Source organism: Engystomops pustulosus, chromosome 4 (genome assembly GCF_040894005.1).
Source record: "Engystomops pustulosus chromosome 4, aEngPut4.maternal, whole genome shotgun sequence".
NCBI lineage: Eukaryota > Metazoa > Chordata > Amphibia > Anura > Leptodactylidae > Engystomops > Engystomops pustulosus.
The window spans coordinates 62,539,636-62,557,209 of NC_092414.1; the positions used below are offsets into that span (position 1 = coordinate 62,539,636).

The following is a 17,574-nucleotide window of genomic DNA, read 5'->3' on the forward strand; positions in this document are numbered from 1 at the left end:
TGCTGCTTGGTCCTGTCTGAAGAGTTAAGAGGTGTGGACAGGGTCGGATTAGAGCTCAAAGATTCTGGTAGCAATAAAATTGTTACTGCCTAAATTGCAGTGTTGGCACTTTGGAAATAGCTAGTGTGTTTTAGGTCTCATTTTGGGCACTCAATCTCTAAAAGGTTCACCATCACTGATTTAGGGTATGTCGCCATGCCACTCTCTAGCCTGCCGCTGCTGCCGCTGCCTCTGCATGCCGTCCCCTATAGTGTCAGGGTCAATTATTGGATGTTTTAGATGCTATCTAGCTTCATTCTGTCACTCTGTCATGGCCATGCTGTTGCCCATAATTTTTGCATAATGGTGCAATTAAGCAGCCTCAGAGTCATCCATGCATGCTGCCCCTGCTGTTTCCTGTCCATTTCCGTGGTGTTTCCATCCTTTTCTGAGGTTCCCAGGTGTTTGGCCAAGCTTCCCTGTGCAGAGCCTTGGTCCCCTTGAAAAATGCTCGAGTCTCCCATTGACTTCAATGGGGCTCGTTATTCGAGACGAGCACTCGAGCATCGGGAAAAGTTCGTCTCGAATAACGAGTACCCGAGCATTTTAGTGCTCGCTCATCTCTAATAATGTTCAAAACAATTTTTATTTCTTTAGGAAAAGGCATTATGCGTGCTGGACGACATTGCTGATTTGGATATTAATGCAGTAAGTTTTTAGGAAAACCTTTAAAGATGGTATTTGTTGATGGGTGAATAACAAACTATTTGTCTGTCTGTGTGCTTGTACTTTTTCTCCTTCTGCAGGCCTGCAAACCTTTGTCTCTGTCCACTATTGTTTCAACAGACAAACTAGTTCAGCATTCACCACTCAGCATTACCTGATGTTACCTGTGTGTGCACAACCTGCGCAGAGGGTGAGCTGGGGTTATATAGCTGCACCTGATTAATGGCAAGTGATGCTGAGCTGCCTACATATGTTCGCATTTTTTATGATTTGGTTACTTGGTTACAGACAGACAGACTGTATTGTGATTTTTTTATATATATTATTTATTTATTATTTGTGATGTTTGCTGTTAAATTTGCAACTCAAGGGTGTCTCTGATCTGACAACAGGGGAGCTGCTTGTTCCAAGGTTGCTGTAACTTGACCCCCAGCATTTTTGTTCTTGCTATGTTCTGTTTATTTATTTTTTTTGTTCAAATAAATATAAGCCTTTTCTTTATACCTGAAGCCTGAGTCAAGACCTTTTTTAAACGGCCAAAAGATCTCATCAGTATTCCCACGAAGACAGGTTTCTTAAATGTACTCAGGATAACAAAATCACATTATTTAATTCAATGTTATTAACAAAAATACAGCATTTCACAGATATAATTCCATCCTGTCTCTATCAGTCCTGGTGTACACAATTTAGTTGCCCCTAGACACGATCCTGTATCTTCTGACTTAGGGTCGGCCACCATCTTGGATTTCTGTGTGAGGCCGTGTAGCTGAGATTTCTGTCTCTCTGCTCCCTGCACTCTAGCCCTGCCCCCCTGCAATCCAGGACGAAGCTCACACTAGTAGTAGTGCTTGGTATGGGAACTGGAGGGCTGTCCTACAGCCTGGCAGGTCTCCAGCAGGTGAGGGGAGGCCGCTGCTGGGACATGTTATTAGTGAGGGGAGGCCTCTGCTGGACATGTTATTAGTGAGGGGAGGCCGCTGCTGGGACATGTTATTAGTGAAGGGATTCCACTGCTGGCCATGTTATTAGTGAAGGGAGCCCACTGCTGGCCATGTTATTAGTGAAGGGATCCCACTGCTGGCCATGTTATTAGTGAAGGGATCCCACTGCTGGCCATGTTATTAGTGAAGGGAGCCCACTGCTGGCCATGTTATTAGTGAAGGGAGCCCACTGCTGGCCATGTTATTAGTCATGATTTTATTTGAGATCTAAATGCTTAGTATTGGTTTTGTGTATGTGTAGAAATTCAATTTAAAAAAATAAAAATAACATATAACATGTTATTATCATTACTTTATAGGGGTCCAGCAAAGAAAAAGTTATGAAAGATATTGTAAGTATTCTGGTTATCATATTTATGAAATATTTTTTGTTAAATGTTTTTTTTTCAATTTTAACATAACATTCCCATCCCCCAATCCCATAAACAATATTAATTTCTATATTAGTGTCATTGTTAAGATTTTGGGCTTAAATATGTAGTTTTGCCAATGTTATGGCACTATGTAACAAAATATATCATTTTTTTCTACTTTGTATTTTATCTTCTAAATTGCTCAAGCACTCATGTAGAGTTATAGGCAGGCACTTGTATTCCAGAAATGATGTGGAACTAACTTATTGGGGGTCATTTACTAAGGGCCAGATTCGCGTTTTCCCGGCGTGTTACCCGAATATTTCCGATTTGCGCCGATTGTACCTGAATTGCCCCGGGATTTTGGCCACGCGATCGGATTGTGGCGCATCGGCGCCGGCATGCGCGTGACGGAAATCGGGGGCGTGGCCGAACGAAAACCCTACGTAATCGGAAAAACCGCCGCATTTAAAAACCGAAAAAGTGTCGCTTGGGAAGCGCTTACCTTCACCTGGTCCGAGGTGGTGCATTCCGGCGCGTTGAGATGATTTTCAGCGCAGCAGCGCCACCTGGTGGACGGCGGAGGAACTACCTTCATAAATCCCGTCCGGACCCGAATCCTGTGCAGAGAACGCGCCGCTGGATCGCGAATGGGCCGGGTAAGTAAATCTGCCCCATTGAGTTCTATAAAGAAATTTCAATGCGCAAAATACCCCACTGGAGAACGACAGTGGATGGGGGCATTTATGTGGTTAGGACTAGAGAGCCTGGCTTGGTAGTGGCCTTGCGGCCAGTGTCATGGCAGCTTTGTCCTAAACTAGGCTTTGTCCACCACTGTCAGGGCGAGCAGGGTAGAAGCAAGAAAAGGAGGGGGAGACCGTGACGTATTAGATATTCTACTGGGGCACTCCTAGTGTATCGTTGATCAATCCCGGGCAGTTGTGTAAAGGAGGTTAAAGATGTTAACAGCAGGCAGGGATGCACCCTGGATACAATAAAGTAACATGCTGAAAAATTACAGTTAATTGACAGGCTAGCTATGGTTTCTCCTGTGGCTATCAGATCTGTCAGTTTGCCAGATTTTGCTGACAATAATGCTTAGTTGTAGGAACAGTTTGAGTACCTCAGTCGTGCACCTATGAATCAACTAGACTGGCTTTGTCTCCTTTTCAGTCATTTTGGCTCTACTGCATCAGCAACTCAGTAATCTGTGAGCTGTCAACATGGTCTATTTCTCTAGTGGTGTCTATTACACCAGTGGTGTGTTCAGTTCCACTGGATCCATACTCAATTCTCTGCCTAAGCAGTAATTAGGGCCTTATATGGTCTCTCTGTTTCTCACAAACTGTGTCCCCAAACATCATCTTTTGGTATATCCGCTCTGTAGGATGGACACTTCTTTTCATTAACACTGATCAGGTGCTGCGTGACCACCTATAATGATTCTGATTTTTATTGCTACACTTAATTGGAATGATAATTTTACACTTTGTATATGAACCTCGATGTTCTTTGAATAAACCATAATGAATAGAGTCCAACTGGATCTATTTATCATTGAACGCCAGGTGTGGAATTATACTAACCTAACTCTGGGCATAATAATGTAATTGAATATGGTTTGTCTGTGAATTAAATATGTAAAATATAAAAATAGCAAATTTCCGACCTATGCCTCCCCTTAAAATGGTTTTTCTAGTTTTCTGTAATTACCATATTTTTAGTCCAAAGAAACCTGTACTGCCAAACCCTCCAGACCTCTTTTCTGGAGATCAGTTGAAGCGCTGGCAAAGAGTCCCTGAACCATTCTCCCTGCTGTACTGTCACAAAACATTTCTTAACCCCTTAACGACTTGGCCTTTTTTAGTTTTTTCACTTCCATTTTTCACTCACCACCTTCAAAAATCTATAACTTTTTTTATTTTTCCACATAAAGAGCTGTGTGACAGCTTATTTTCTGCGTAACAAATTGCACTTCGTAGTGACAGTATTTAATATTCCCTGCCGTGTACTGGAAAGCGGGAAAAAAATTTCAAATGCAGTGAAAATGGTGAAAAAACCCATTTGCGACGTTTTCTTGGATTTTACAGATTTCACTGTGCGCACCAAATGACATGTCTACTTTATTCTTTGGGTTGGTACGATTACGGGGATGCCAAATTTGTATAGGTTTTATAATGGTTTCATACATTTAAAAAAATTAAAACCTCCTGTACAAAAATTTTTGGGGGGATTTTGCCATCTTCTGGCGCCAATAACTTTTTCATACTTCGGTGTACGGAGCTGTGGGTGGTGTCATTTTTTGCGACTTTTGATGGCGTTTTCATTGCTATCATTTTTAGGACTGTGCGACCTTTTGATCACTTTGGAGGGAAAAGGGAGGCTGGTTATACTGAGGGGATTGGGAGCTGGAGGGAGAAGGGAAGCTGGTTATAGTGAGGGGATTAGGAGCTGGAGGGAGAAGGGAGGCTGGTTATACTGAGGGGATTAGGATCTGGAGGGAGAAGGGAGGCTGGTTATACTGAGGGGATTAGGATCTGGAGGAAGAAGGGAAGATGGTTATACTGAGGGGATTAGGATCTGGAGGGAGAAGGGAAGCTGGTTATACTGGGGATTAGGAGCTGGAGGGAGAAGGGAGGCTGGTTATACTGAGGGGATTAGGAGCTGGAGGGAGAAGGGAGGCTGGTTATACTGAGGGGATTAGGATCTGGAGGGAGAAGGGAGGCTGGTTATACTGAGGGGATTAGGATCTGGAGGAAGAAGGGAAGATGGTTATACTGAGGGGATTAGGATCTGGAGGGAGAAGGGAAGCTGGTTATACTGAGGGGATTAGGAGCTGGAGGGAGAAGGGAGGCTGGTTATACTGAGGGGATTAGGAGCTGGAGGGAGAAGGGAGGCTGGTTATACTGAGGGGATTAGGAGCTGGAGGGAGAAGGGAGGCTGGTTATACTGAGGGAATTAGGAGCTGGAGGGAGAAGGGAGGCTGGTTATACTGAGGGGATTAGGAGCTGGAGGGAGAAGGGAGGCTGGTTATACTGAGGGGATTAGGAGCTGGACGGAGAAGGGAGGCTGGTTATACTGAGGGGATTAGGAGCTGGACGGAGAAGGGAGGCTGGTTATACTGAGGGGATTAGGAGCTGGAGGGAGAAGGGAGGCTGGTTATACTGAGGGGATTAGGAGTTGGAGGGAGACGGGAGGCTGGTTATACTGAGGGGATTAGGAGCTGGAGGGAGAAGGGAGGCTGGTTATACTGAGGGGATGAGGAGCTGGAGGGAGAAGGGAGGCTGGTTATACTGAGGGGATTAGGAGCTGGAGGGAGAAGGGAGGCTGGTTATACTGAGGGGATTAGGAGCTGGAGGGAGAAGGGAGGCTGGTTATACTGAGGGGATGAGGAGCTGGAGGGAGAAGGGAGGCTGGTTATACTGAGGGGATTAGGAGCTGGAGGGAGAAGGGAGGCTGGTTATACTGAGGGGATGAGGAGCTGGAGGGAATGTGCAGGAAAAGGAAAAACTGGTTTTACTGTTAGAACCTGGAGGATGCTTTGCAACAGAAGGGGAGGCTGTTTATCCTTTCTGTAAAATTACAGTATATACAGTAGCAGGGCTGAAAGAAATTATGGTACTTGAAAATTCCCCATTCCTGTTCCTATGACATTTTAGGCCTTCAGCAGTTAGTTATTGAGCTAGAACAGGGCAAGTACATTATTTTACTTTCTTCCAGACCCACAGGATTTTTCCTGTGAAGGTAGAGAACCCCTTTCAACGTCCATTTACTGTATAGCATGAATTTATATGACAACTATGTGTAAAATCTGCTTGGTTTTGGGGTGCCAGTTAATATTAAATTAACAACAATATTCAATGGATCTTTATAGGGGATTTATTAAGGGTACAATACAGGGAAGTATACATAGAGGGTAAACTAGCTAAGGGACAGAGAGATGGTGGGGAAGGAAATGCTCTCTAAAGATCTGTATACCATCTTGTATACATACACACGTAGCTCACACACTTTGCCCATCATCCCACCTCCACCACTGTCTTGGCCAATCCAATGATGATGTAGAGTCAATATATTCTTATCACACAACCTTGCAGGACAAGTAACTTGAGTCTTTGTTTCCCACAGGATCTGGGACAATGCCCAGGGGGCAATGACATACAGCTGTCCTCAGTGTGTCAGGATGGCCTTAGCCTCCAGGTGTAATAACACAGTCCATTGTAATCACATGCAGCTGTCTCTACAATCTTTATTAGGGGCAATGTAGGCATTTATGGCTTAGTTCTTCCTCTGTCCACAAAGACCCTTTACACTGTCTCAAGCCACATCATTTCATATTTCCAACATTATGCCCCTCTGGGCCTGAAAGGCCCACACACCATTAGACCATGTTTAGAACAGAAAATAAAATCCATTTCTCCTCCATTATCTTCTTTGGGTGTGGAAATGATCTTTCTTCTTCTGGCTTTTCCTCAAGACAAAGTAGTTGAAGGTTGTATGGGTAAGGAATAGGGCACCAATGGTCATCACACCATTCACTCACATTCATTCTCCTATCCATTTCTGGAATAACATTTTTCATCTATACCATTTATCTAACAAATATAGATCTCCATATATGCTAGTAACTGTCATATTTACAATATACATTAAACTAACACTGTATATCATATACAAAGCAAACTGAAAATCATTATAACGCAGATATGAAATTACATCATAATAAAATAAACAAAAAATCATAATAATAGAAACCAATAACAATAGTAAAGCAACAACTGATTCAAACAGATAGTCCATGGGGTAATCTAGGGGTTTCCAGATTATACCTTATTAAAAGGTTATAACTAGTTTCGTAAGGATGATCAGTTTTATCACATTTACCCCATTACCAAATTTAATGTCTATTTTTACAAAGTTTGATATTTACACTCCCAAATACTTTTACATTACATATCATAAATGTCTTCTGTTGTCCAGAACTGTATAGATTTACTAAAGGTATACCATGAATACATATCATGTAAATAAAAATGTCAGCAGTCACTATACTAGTGGATTCAGAAAATGTCACTAATCACCCTCTAGGGTAGGTGTCCTTCATCTAATCTTACTTGTGTACAATAACATATAATATACAATGTAGTTATGTAGCTGAGACATTAATTACTATATGTTTAGGCATCCATGGAGACAGACACACATAGATTAAGAACATTAAAATAAAAAAAAATTCAAACTGAATGCTGCTTTTATTTCCCTATGTTTTTCATTTAGATGCTTTACTGGTATAAAGGAAAGTGCAGTTTGTTTGAAAAACTTAAAATTAAGTTGCCAGTGAGACAAATGTATCAGAGAATAACCTTAAATAAAAATACATATGCAAACATCTACATATCAGAATGTATCTGAGACTGTCTTGTTTACAGTCCTCTGGTAAATGCATAACAGGAAAAAATAAAGCTAAATATCAAATGATCCTCATCTTCCTTATTTATATGTTTTTTAAAGCTTTATGCGAATTTACTATAGTCTGCCCCTTTGGTACTGCATTACCCTCTAAAACCATGCCCCTTTGGTACCACAAAATGGTACCAAACACTGTATAAAAAAATGCTTCATTTAAAAAAAAATGAAAAAAAAAAACAAAAAAGAACATCAGGAACTTAAACAAAAATGTGTATTGACACGGTTTACATAATACATTTAACAGAACACAAAACAGACAACATAAAACAATGAGAGCTACCGTATATATACCGTGTATAAGCCGAGTTTTTCAGCACAAAAAATGTGCTGAAAAACGTCCCCTCGGCTTATACACGAGTCACAAGTCCTCTTCTGGCTTCCGCGCCCGGCTACTGCACATCGCGCTGGGCGCCGCCATTGCTCTCTCACTCGCAATGGCGGCGCCCGGCGCGATGTACAGAGGACGGCGCGGAAGCCAGAAGAGGACCCGCGCGACATCTGGGGAGCAGCGCTGCAGATCGGGGCCACCGGAGGGTGAGTATATAAGTTTATTTTTTATTTTTTTTAAGGCTGGGCAGCGCTGTATACTACTGGGGGCAGGCTGGGCAGCGCTGTATACTACTGGGGGCAGGCTGGGCAGCGCTGTATACTACTGGGGGCAGGCTGGGCAGTGCTGTATACTACTGGGGGCAGGCTGGGCAGCGCTGTATACTACTGGGGGCAGGCTGTGCAGCGCTGTATACTACTGGGGGCAGGATGGGCAGCGCTGTATACTACTGGGGGCAGGCTAGGAAGTGCTTTATACTACTGGGGGTAGGCTGGGCAGTGCTGTTTACTACTGGGGGCAGGCTGTATACTACTGGGGGCAGGCTGGGGTGGCGGTATACTACTGGGGGCAGGCTGGGCTGTGCTGTATACTACTGGGGGCAAGCTGGTTAGTGCTGTATACTACTGGGGGCAAGCTGGTTAGTGCTGTATACTACTGGAGGGCAAGCTGGGAAGTGCTGTATACTACTGGAGGGCAAGCTGGGCAGTGCTGTATACTACTGGGGGCAAGCTGGGCAGTGCTGTATACTACTGGGGGCAGGCTGGGCAGCGCTGTATACTACTGGGAGCAGGCTGGGCAGCGCTGTATACTACTGGGGGCAGGCTGGGCAGCGCTGTATACTACTGGGGGCAGGCTGTGCAGCGCTGTATACTACTAAGGGCAGGATGGGCAGCGCTGTATACTACTGGGGGCAGGCTGGGAAGTGCTTTATACTACTGGGGGTAGGCTGGGCAGTGCTGTTTACTACTGGGGGCAGGCTGTATACTACTGGGGGCAGGCTGGGGTGGCGGTATACTACTGGGGGCAGGCTGGGCTGTGCTGTATACTACTGGGGGCAGGATGGGCAGCGCTGTATACTACTGGGGGCAAGCTGGGCAGTGCTGTATACTACTGGGGGCAAGCTGGGCAGTGCTGTATACTACTGGGGGCAAGCTGGGCTGTGCTGTATACTACTGGGGGCAAGCTGGGCTGTGCTGTATACTACTGGGGGCAGGCTGGGCTGTGCTGTATACTACTGGGGGCAGGATGGGCAGCGCTGTATACTACTGGGGGCAAGCTGGGCAGTGCTGTATACTACTGGGGGCAAGCTGGGCAGTGCTGTATACTACTGGGGGCAAGCTGGGCTGTGCTGTATACTACTGGGGGCAGGCTGGGCTGTGCTGTATACTACTGGGGGCAGGATGGGCAGCGCTGTATACTACTGGGGGCAAGCTGGGCAGTGCTGTATACTACTGGGGGCAAGCTGGGCAGTGCTGTATACTACTGGGGGCAGGCTGGGCTGTGCTGTATACTACTGGGGGCAGGCTGGGCTGTGCTGTATACTACTGGGGGCAGGATGGGCAGCGCTGTATACTACTGGGGGCAAGCTGGGCAGTGCTGTATACTACTGGGGGCAAGCTGGGCAGTGCTGTATACTACTGGGGGCAAGCTGGGCTGTGCTGTATACTACTGGGGGCAGGCTGGGCTGTGCTGTATACTACTGGGGGCAGGATGGGCAGCGCTGTATACTACTGGGGGCAAGCTGGGCAGTGCTGTATACTACTGGGGGCAAGCTGGGCAGTGCTGTATACTACTGGGGGCAAGCTGGGCTGTGCTGTATACTACTGGGGGCAGGCTGGGCAGCGCTGTATACTACTGGGGACAGGCTGGGCTGTGCTGTATACTACTGGGGGCAGGCTGGGCTGTGCTGTATACTACTGGGGGCAGGCTGGGAAGTGCTGTTTACTACTGGAGGGCAAGCTGGGCAGTGCTGTATACTACTGGGGGCAAGCTGGGCAGTGCTGTATACTACTGGGGGCAGGCTGGACAGTGCTGTATACTACTGGGGGCAAGCTGGTTAGTGCTGTATACTACTGGAGGGCAAGCTGGGAAGTGCTGTATACTACTGGAGGGCAAGCTGGGCAGTGCTGTATACTACTGGGGGCAAGCTGGGCAGTGCTGTATACTACTGGGGGCAGGCTGGGCAGCGCTGTATACTACTGGGAGCAGGCTGGGCAGCGCTGTATACTACTGGGGGCAGGCTGGGCAGCGCTGTATACTACTGGGGGCAGGCTGTGCAGCGCTGTATACTACTAAGGGCAGGATGGGCAGCGCTGTATACTACTGGGGGCAGGCTGGGAAGTGCTTTATACTACTGGGGGTAGGCTGGGCAGTGCTGTTTACTACTGGGGGCAGGCTGTATACTACTGGGGGCAGGCTGGGGTGGCGGTATACTACTGGGGGCAGGCTGGGCTGTGCTGTATACTACTGGGGGCAGGATGGGCAGCGCTGTATACTACTGGGGGCAAGCTGGGCAGTGCTGTATACTACTGGGGGCAAGCTGGGCAGTGCTGTATACTACTGGGGGCAAGCTGGGCTGTGCTGTATACTACTGGGGGCAAGCTGGGCTGTGCTGTATACTACTGGGGGCAGGCTGGGCTGTGCTGTATACTACTGGGGGCAGGATGGGCAGCGCTGTATACTACTGGGGGCAAGCTGGGCAGTGCTGTATACTACTGGGGGCAAGCTGGGCAGTGCTGTATACTACTGGGGGCAAGCTGGGCTGTGCTGTATACTACTGGGGGCAGGCTGGGCTGTGCTGTATACTACTGGGGGCAGGATGGGCAGCGCTGTATACTACTGGGGGCAAGCTGGGCAGTGCTGTATACTACTGGGGGCAAGCTGGGCAGTGCTGTATACTACTGGGGGCAGGCTGGGCTGTGCTGTATACTACTGGGGGCAGGCTGGGCTGTGCTGTATACTACTGGGGGCAGGATGGGCAGCGCTGTATACTACTGGGGGCAAGCTGGGCAGTGCTGTATACTACTGGGGGCAAGCTGGGCAGTGCTGTATACTACTGGGGGCAAGCTGGGCTGTGCTGTATACTACTGGGGGCAGGCTGGGCTGTGCTGTATACTACTGGGGGCAGGATGGGCAGCGCTGTATACTACTGGGGGCAAGCTGGGCAGTGCTGTATACTACTGGGGGCAAGCTGGGCAGTGCTGTATACTACTGGGGGCAAGCTGGGCTGTGCTGTATACTACTGGGGGCAGGCTGGGCAGCGCTGTATACTACTGGGGACAGGCTGGGCTGTGCTGTATACTACTGGGGGCAGGCTGGGCTGTGCTGTATACTACTGGGGGCAGGCTGGGAAGTGCTGTTTACTACTGGAGGGCAAGCTGGGCAGTGCTGTATACTACTGGGGGCAAGCTGGGCAGTGCTGTATACTACTGGGGGCAGGCTGGACAGTGCTGTATACTACTGGGGGCAGGCTGGGCAGTGCTGTATACTATTGGGGGCAAGCTGGTTAGTGCTGTATACTGCTGGAGGGCAAGCTGGGAAGTGCTGTATACTACTGGAGGGCAAGCTGGGCAGTGCTGTATACTACTGGAGGGCAAGCTGGGAAGTGCTGTATACTACTGGAGGGCAAGCTGGGCAGTGCTGTATACTACTGGGGGCAAGCTGGGCAGTGCTGTATACTACTGGGGGCAGGCTGGGCAGCGCTGTTTACTACTGGGGGCAGGCTGGGCAGCGCTGTATACTACTGGGGGCAGGCTGTGCAGCGCTGTATACTACTGGGGGCAGGCTGGGAAGTGCTTTATACTACTGGGGGTAGGCTGGGTAGTGCTGTTTACTACTGGGGGCAGGCTGTATACTACTGGCGGCAGGCTGGGGTGGCGGTATACTACTGGGGGCAGGCTGGGCTGTGCTGTATACTACTGGGGGCAAGATGGGCAGCGCTGTATACTACTGGGGGCAAGCTGGGCAGTGCTGTATACTACTGGGGGCAAGCTGGGCAGTGCTGTATACTACTGGGGGCAGGCTGGGCTGTGCTGTATACTACTGGGGGCAGGCTGGGCTGTGCTGTATACTACTGGGGGCAGGCTGGGAAGTGCTGTTTACTACTGGAGGGCAAGCTGGGCAGTGCTGTATACTACTGGGGGCAAGCTGGGCAGTGCTGTATACTACTGGGGGCAGGCTGGACAGTGCTGTATACTACTGGGGGCAAGCTGGGCAGTGCTGTATACTACTGGGGGCAGGCTGGGCTGTGCTGTATACTACTGGGGGCAGGCTGGGCTGTGCTGTATACTACTGGGGGCAGGCTGGGAAGTGCTGTTTACTACTGGAGGGCAAGCTGGGCAGTGCTGTATACTACTGGGGGCAAGCTGGGCAGTGCTGTATACTGCTGGAGGGCAAGCTGGGAAGTGCTGTATACTACTGGAGGGCAAGCTGGGAAGTGCTGTATACTACTGGAGGGCAAGCTGGGCAGCGCTGTATACTACTGGGGGCAAGCTGGGCAGTGCTGTATACTACTGGGGGCAGGCTGGACAGTGCTGTATACTACTGGGGGCAAGCTTGGCAGTGCTGTATACTACTGGGGGCAAGCTGGGCAGTGCTGTATACTACTGGGGGCAGGCTGGACAGTGCTGTATACTACTGGGGGCAGGCTGGGCAGTGCTGTATACTATTGGGGGCAAGCTGGTTAGTGCTGTATACTACTGGAGGGCAAGCAGGGAAGTGCTGTATACTACTGGAGGGCAAGCTGGGCAGTGCTGTATACTACTGGGGGCAAGCTGGGCAGTGCTGTATACTACTGGGGGCAGGCTGGACAGTGCTGTATACTACTGGGGGCAGGCTGGGCAGTGCTGTATACTATAGGGGGCTGGCTGTCTTTATACTGGGGGGGGGGGGTCTGTGACCAATCCATTTCCCACCCTCGGCTTATACTCGAGTCAATAGGTTTCCCCAGTTTTTGGTGGTAAAATTAGGGGTCTCGGCTTATACTCGGGTCGGCTTATACTCGAGTATATACGGTAATTCAGCTTCTACACATCTTAGGGTGGGACAGCAGGCAGTTTCCAATCCTTCTTCTGTCAATGATTAAGGCCCCTTTCACCACGAGATCAAAGAATGGAACCTGTAGAAGCAAAACAAAAGTGTTAGGCCCCTTCCACACTGGCGTTTTTCACGCGCGAGTTCTGCGCGTGCATTTGACGCGCAGAACTTGCATTGCACTCTGTCCCATTGTATTCAATGGGTCTTTCTTCATTAGCGTTGGTTTTCACGCGCGTGCTTGCGTTCGTTTTCACGCGCGTCAAAATCGCAGCATGCTCTACTTTTGTGTGTCACGCGCGTTTTTCCCGCCCCATTCAAGTCTATGGAGATGCATCAAGAACGCATTGCACTCGCAATCATTGCAAGTGCAATGCGAGTGCAATGCATTTTAAACGTAAGGGTTGCTAGGTGACCAGAATAACAGTATTTCCCCTGCTCGAGAACGATCATTTAATTAAAAAAACACAATGAAGAACAGTGAAGAATAGAATAAAAACAGTGAACACAGTGAAAACAGTGACCACAGGATCATTTAAGAGAAAAACACAATGCAGAACACAGTGCAGAATAGATTACAGATGTTCGGCACATCTGCTTACTTGTCGGGAGATACGCGCGGAACGGTGCGCCTAAAATAGCATGTGAAGAACAATATATATGTGTGAAGAACACATTGCAGATGTATTTAAACATCTGCAATGTGTTCTTCACACACATATGTATTGTTCTTCACATGCTCGTGTGTGCGTGAAAAAAAATGCAAGTCTGAAAAGACCCATTGGTTACAATGGGTCAGAGTGCAATGCAAGTTCTGCGCGTCAAAAGCACGCGCAGAAAACGCGCGTGAAAAACGCAAGTGTGAAAGGGGCCTTAGTTTCTTTGTCTTGGAGTCATATGACAAAAGAAATTCAGCCTACAAGAGAAAGAAAACAAAGTTAGGCCCCTTCCACACTAGCGTTGCATTTCACGTCAGGGTGCAATGCGTGAAAAACTGACGTTTTTGGCTTCGTTTTTGTTCCATTTTTCCTTGGAGTCATTAGCGTTTTTACGTTTTTCACGCGGGTGTTGTTCGCGTTTTTTTTTTGCATTTTCGTTGCGTTTTTCACGCGCGTTTTTTAAGTCAATGGGAGACTCAAGCATTTTTCAAAGGGACCATGGTTCGGGAATAAAATGTTTTATTTACCGTATATACTCGAGTATGAGCCGAGACCCCTAATTTTACCACCAAAAACTGGGAAAACCTATTGACTCAAGCATAAGCCGAGGGTGGGAAATGGATTGTTCACAGACCCCCCCAGTATATAGCCAGCCCCCTATAGTATACTGCCTGCCCCCAGTAGTATACCGCCACCCCAGCCTGCCCCCAGTAGTATACAGCCTGCCCCCAGTAGTATACAGCCTGCCCCCAGTAGTATACAGCACTGACCAGCTTGCCCTCCAGTAGTATACAGCACTTCCCAGCTTGCCCCCAGTAATATACAGCACTGCCCAGCTTGCCCCCAGTAGTATAAAGCACTGCCCAGCTTGCCCCCAGTAGTATAAAGCACTGCCCAGCCTGCCCCCAGTAGTATACAGCACTGCCCAGCCTGCCCCCAGTAGTATACAGCACTGCCCAGCCTGCCCCCAGTAGTATATAGTGCTGCCCAGCCTGCCCCCAGTAGTATACAGCGCTACCCAGCCTGCCCCCAGTAGTATACAGCGCTGCCCAGCCTGCCCCCAGTAGTATACAGCGCTGCCCAGCCTGCCCCCAGTAGTATACAGCGCTGCCCAGCCTGCCCCCAGTAGTATACAGCGCTGCCCAGCCTGCCCCCAGTAGAATACAGCGCTGCCCAGCCTGCCCCCAGTAGTATACAGCGCTGCCCAGCCTGCCCCCAGTAGTATACAGCGCTGCCCAGCCTGCCCCCAGTAGTATACAGCGCTGCCCAGCCTTAAAAAAAATAATAAACTTATATACTCACCCTCCGGTGGCCCCGATCTGCAGCGCTGCTCCCCAGATACCGCGCGGGTCCTCTTCTGGCTTCCGCACCGTCTTCTGTACATCGTGCTGGGCGCCGCCATTGCTCTCTCCCGGCGACGGGACAGAAGACGGGCATTGAAGCCAGAAGAGGACCCGCACGGACATCGGGGGAGCAGCGCTGCAGATCGGGGCCACCGGAGGGTGAGTATATAAGTTTTTTATTTTTTAAGTATTTTTTAAGTGTATTTTAACTTGTGACTCCTGTATAAGCCGAGGGGACGTTTTTCAGCACATTTTTTGTGCTGAAAAACTCGGCTTATACACGAGTATATACGGTAATTGAAAAAGAATGTCTTCTGATAAGTTAGCAGATGTATGCAAACATCTGCAATCTATTCTTCACTGTTACGCGCATATATATTTTCTCCCGACAAGTTAGCAGATGTGAAGAACAGTGAAGAATAGAATAAAAACAGTGAACACAGGATCATTTAAGTGAAAAACACAGTGAAGAATAGATTACAGATGTTCGGCACATCTGCTTACTTGTCGGGAGATACGCGCGGAACGGTGCGAACAAAATAGCATGTGAAGAACAATATATATGTGTGAAGAACACATTGCAGATGTATGGAAACATCTGCAATGTGTTCTTCACACACATATATATTGTCCCATGGCTGTTATAGCAGGTGCTGTGAAAGATCCTGCCAGGCGCATTCTTTTTACAGTAGTATTGCAGGATAATGTATTCACAAGTCAAGTCATCACATCCCCTAGGGTTCAAGTACCCTGGAGAGGGCTAAAATATATTTTAAAAAATGTGAAAGAAGTTTAAAAATAAAAAGTTACATTTTGTTAAAATAGCGAAATTGAGGGGGGTACCATATGCATTCATGTTGGTTGGTGCTAAAATGACATTCAACAGGGTGTGCTGGGATTACCTCAGAGCTGCCCTCTTAAAATTTGGGTTTTTGCCCAGTTTTATTGATACCATTATGAGTTTCTATAGTAAACCCTCAGCATTCGTGAGTGGTCTGGGCTCTATTTCTATTCCTTTTTAAAAAGATTACAAATAAATTCTCCTGTTTTTCATATTATAAGATCAATGAAAACAAAAGAAAATTATTGCTAAATAATAGCTCTAAACTGCAATTGAAACAATTTACCTTCATAATTTACCTTCAATAACACTCTCCATACATATTCATGTTTTTAAAATTCTTTATTAGCACGGAACAATAACTTATGCCTTTTATGAATGACTTATAATAAAAGTTATGTTTTAATATGAGTCCGTATATGGGGTTATGCTTGTTTGCCTTGGCATTTTCTGAAAAATGTTTATTACCCTGCTGCATTAAAGAATTCATAGATTTGTTAGAGAGATTTCTCGGAAATTATCAAAATGAATATGTAGGACTTAAAGGGATATTCCCATGAAAACAAGATTCTTAAATATACTCATGATAACAAAATAATACATTCTCTAATTCAATGTTATTAACTAAAATACCGCATTTCACAGATAAAATTCCAACCCAAAAATATATATTTATCCCTAATATAGACAGATATCCTATTCTACCATAGTGTGCGACACCGAACAGTAAATTTATTAGAAATTGGGGAAGGGGGAAAGATATGGTAAGATAGGTGAAAGTTAACTTTTATTTGTTTAAATTAATAGATAAACAAATAAACGTGCTGCTTTAATTTTATATCACAAAATTATTTAATACTAGCTAATTATTAGGGGCTACATTCACACTGCCGCATAGGGGGGTGTATATATGGCCGACATATATACGTCCGATATACATCCCCCATAGACGGCAATGGGCGCACGGCGCCCTACGGGAGCGGTACGGTGCAGCACACACATAGGATATGTCCTATCATTTCATGGCTGTGCGCCATGTATCCCTATGGAGAGGGGCGGGGGTGAGCAGCGCGCTACGGCGCGGTGGGCAACGGCTGTCTGAATCCAGCCTTAGGGTTTCATTAGGTGCACTATAATCTGTTAGTATTCAAATTCAAGCCGATGCAAATGTAACAGGGGGTTTTTTTTCTATCGCAGCCCTGCAGTGAAGGCAGACCGCTAACAAACTCTGCTAATCATAGTTGACAGCGGAAAACACAATAGCAGCATCCAACCCAGCTATTATCTTGCAACAACATTACGACCTTAGCTGCAGAGGAAATTGCCATTTATGGCGAACAGCAGTTTTCGGATAATGCTGTCAGGCACACAACATTGTACCACTGCATAACACTGAAATCATGATGTAACTAAGAGCAAGTTTTACGTCCCAGTTTTACGTCCCAGCAGAATTAATAACCGGTGAGATTATAGTGTGAAGCTTGGCTGTTTCAATCTTTGTACATGTATTAATGTGACATCACACAAAGTGAAGTATATAGTGAAGGTGTTTATGCCATATTTCATTTATAAGCTCCTAATAACTAGCTATTAGAGATGAGCGAGCACTAAAATGCTTGAGTGCTCGTTACTCGAGTCGAACTTTTTCCGAGTGCTCGTTTCAAATAACGAACCCCATTGAAGTCAATGGGAGACTTCAGCATTTTTCAAGGGGACCAAGGCTCTGCACGGGGAAGCTTGGCCAAACACCTGGAAACCTCAGAAACACCATGGAAATGGCCAGGAAACAGCAGGGGCAGCATGCATGGATGCCTCTTAGGCTGCTTAATTGCACCATTATG

The 17,574-nt window shown here is 47.1% G+C and overlaps 1 protein-coding gene across 9 annotated transcripts in view; it reads left to right on the forward strand.

The window, feature by feature from the left end:
* LOC140126526 (ranaspumin-like) overlaps positions 1-17,574 on the forward strand; it is a 96,216-nt gene that overhangs the window by 45,087 nt on the left and 33,555 nt on the right. For 5 of the 9 annotated variants that reach the window (XM_072146068.1, XM_072146071.1, XM_072146066.1 and 2 more), the window contains 2 exons: positions 637-687; positions 2,009-2,041. In XM_072146068.1, coding sequence (XP_072002169.1) covers positions 637-687; positions 2,009-2,041 — 84 coding nt within the window. The remainder of the gene's footprint in view (positions 1-636; positions 688-2,008; positions 2,042-17,574) is intronic. The other 4 variants (XM_072146075.1, XM_072146072.1, XM_072146074.1 and 1 more) reach the window with 1 other exon arrangement.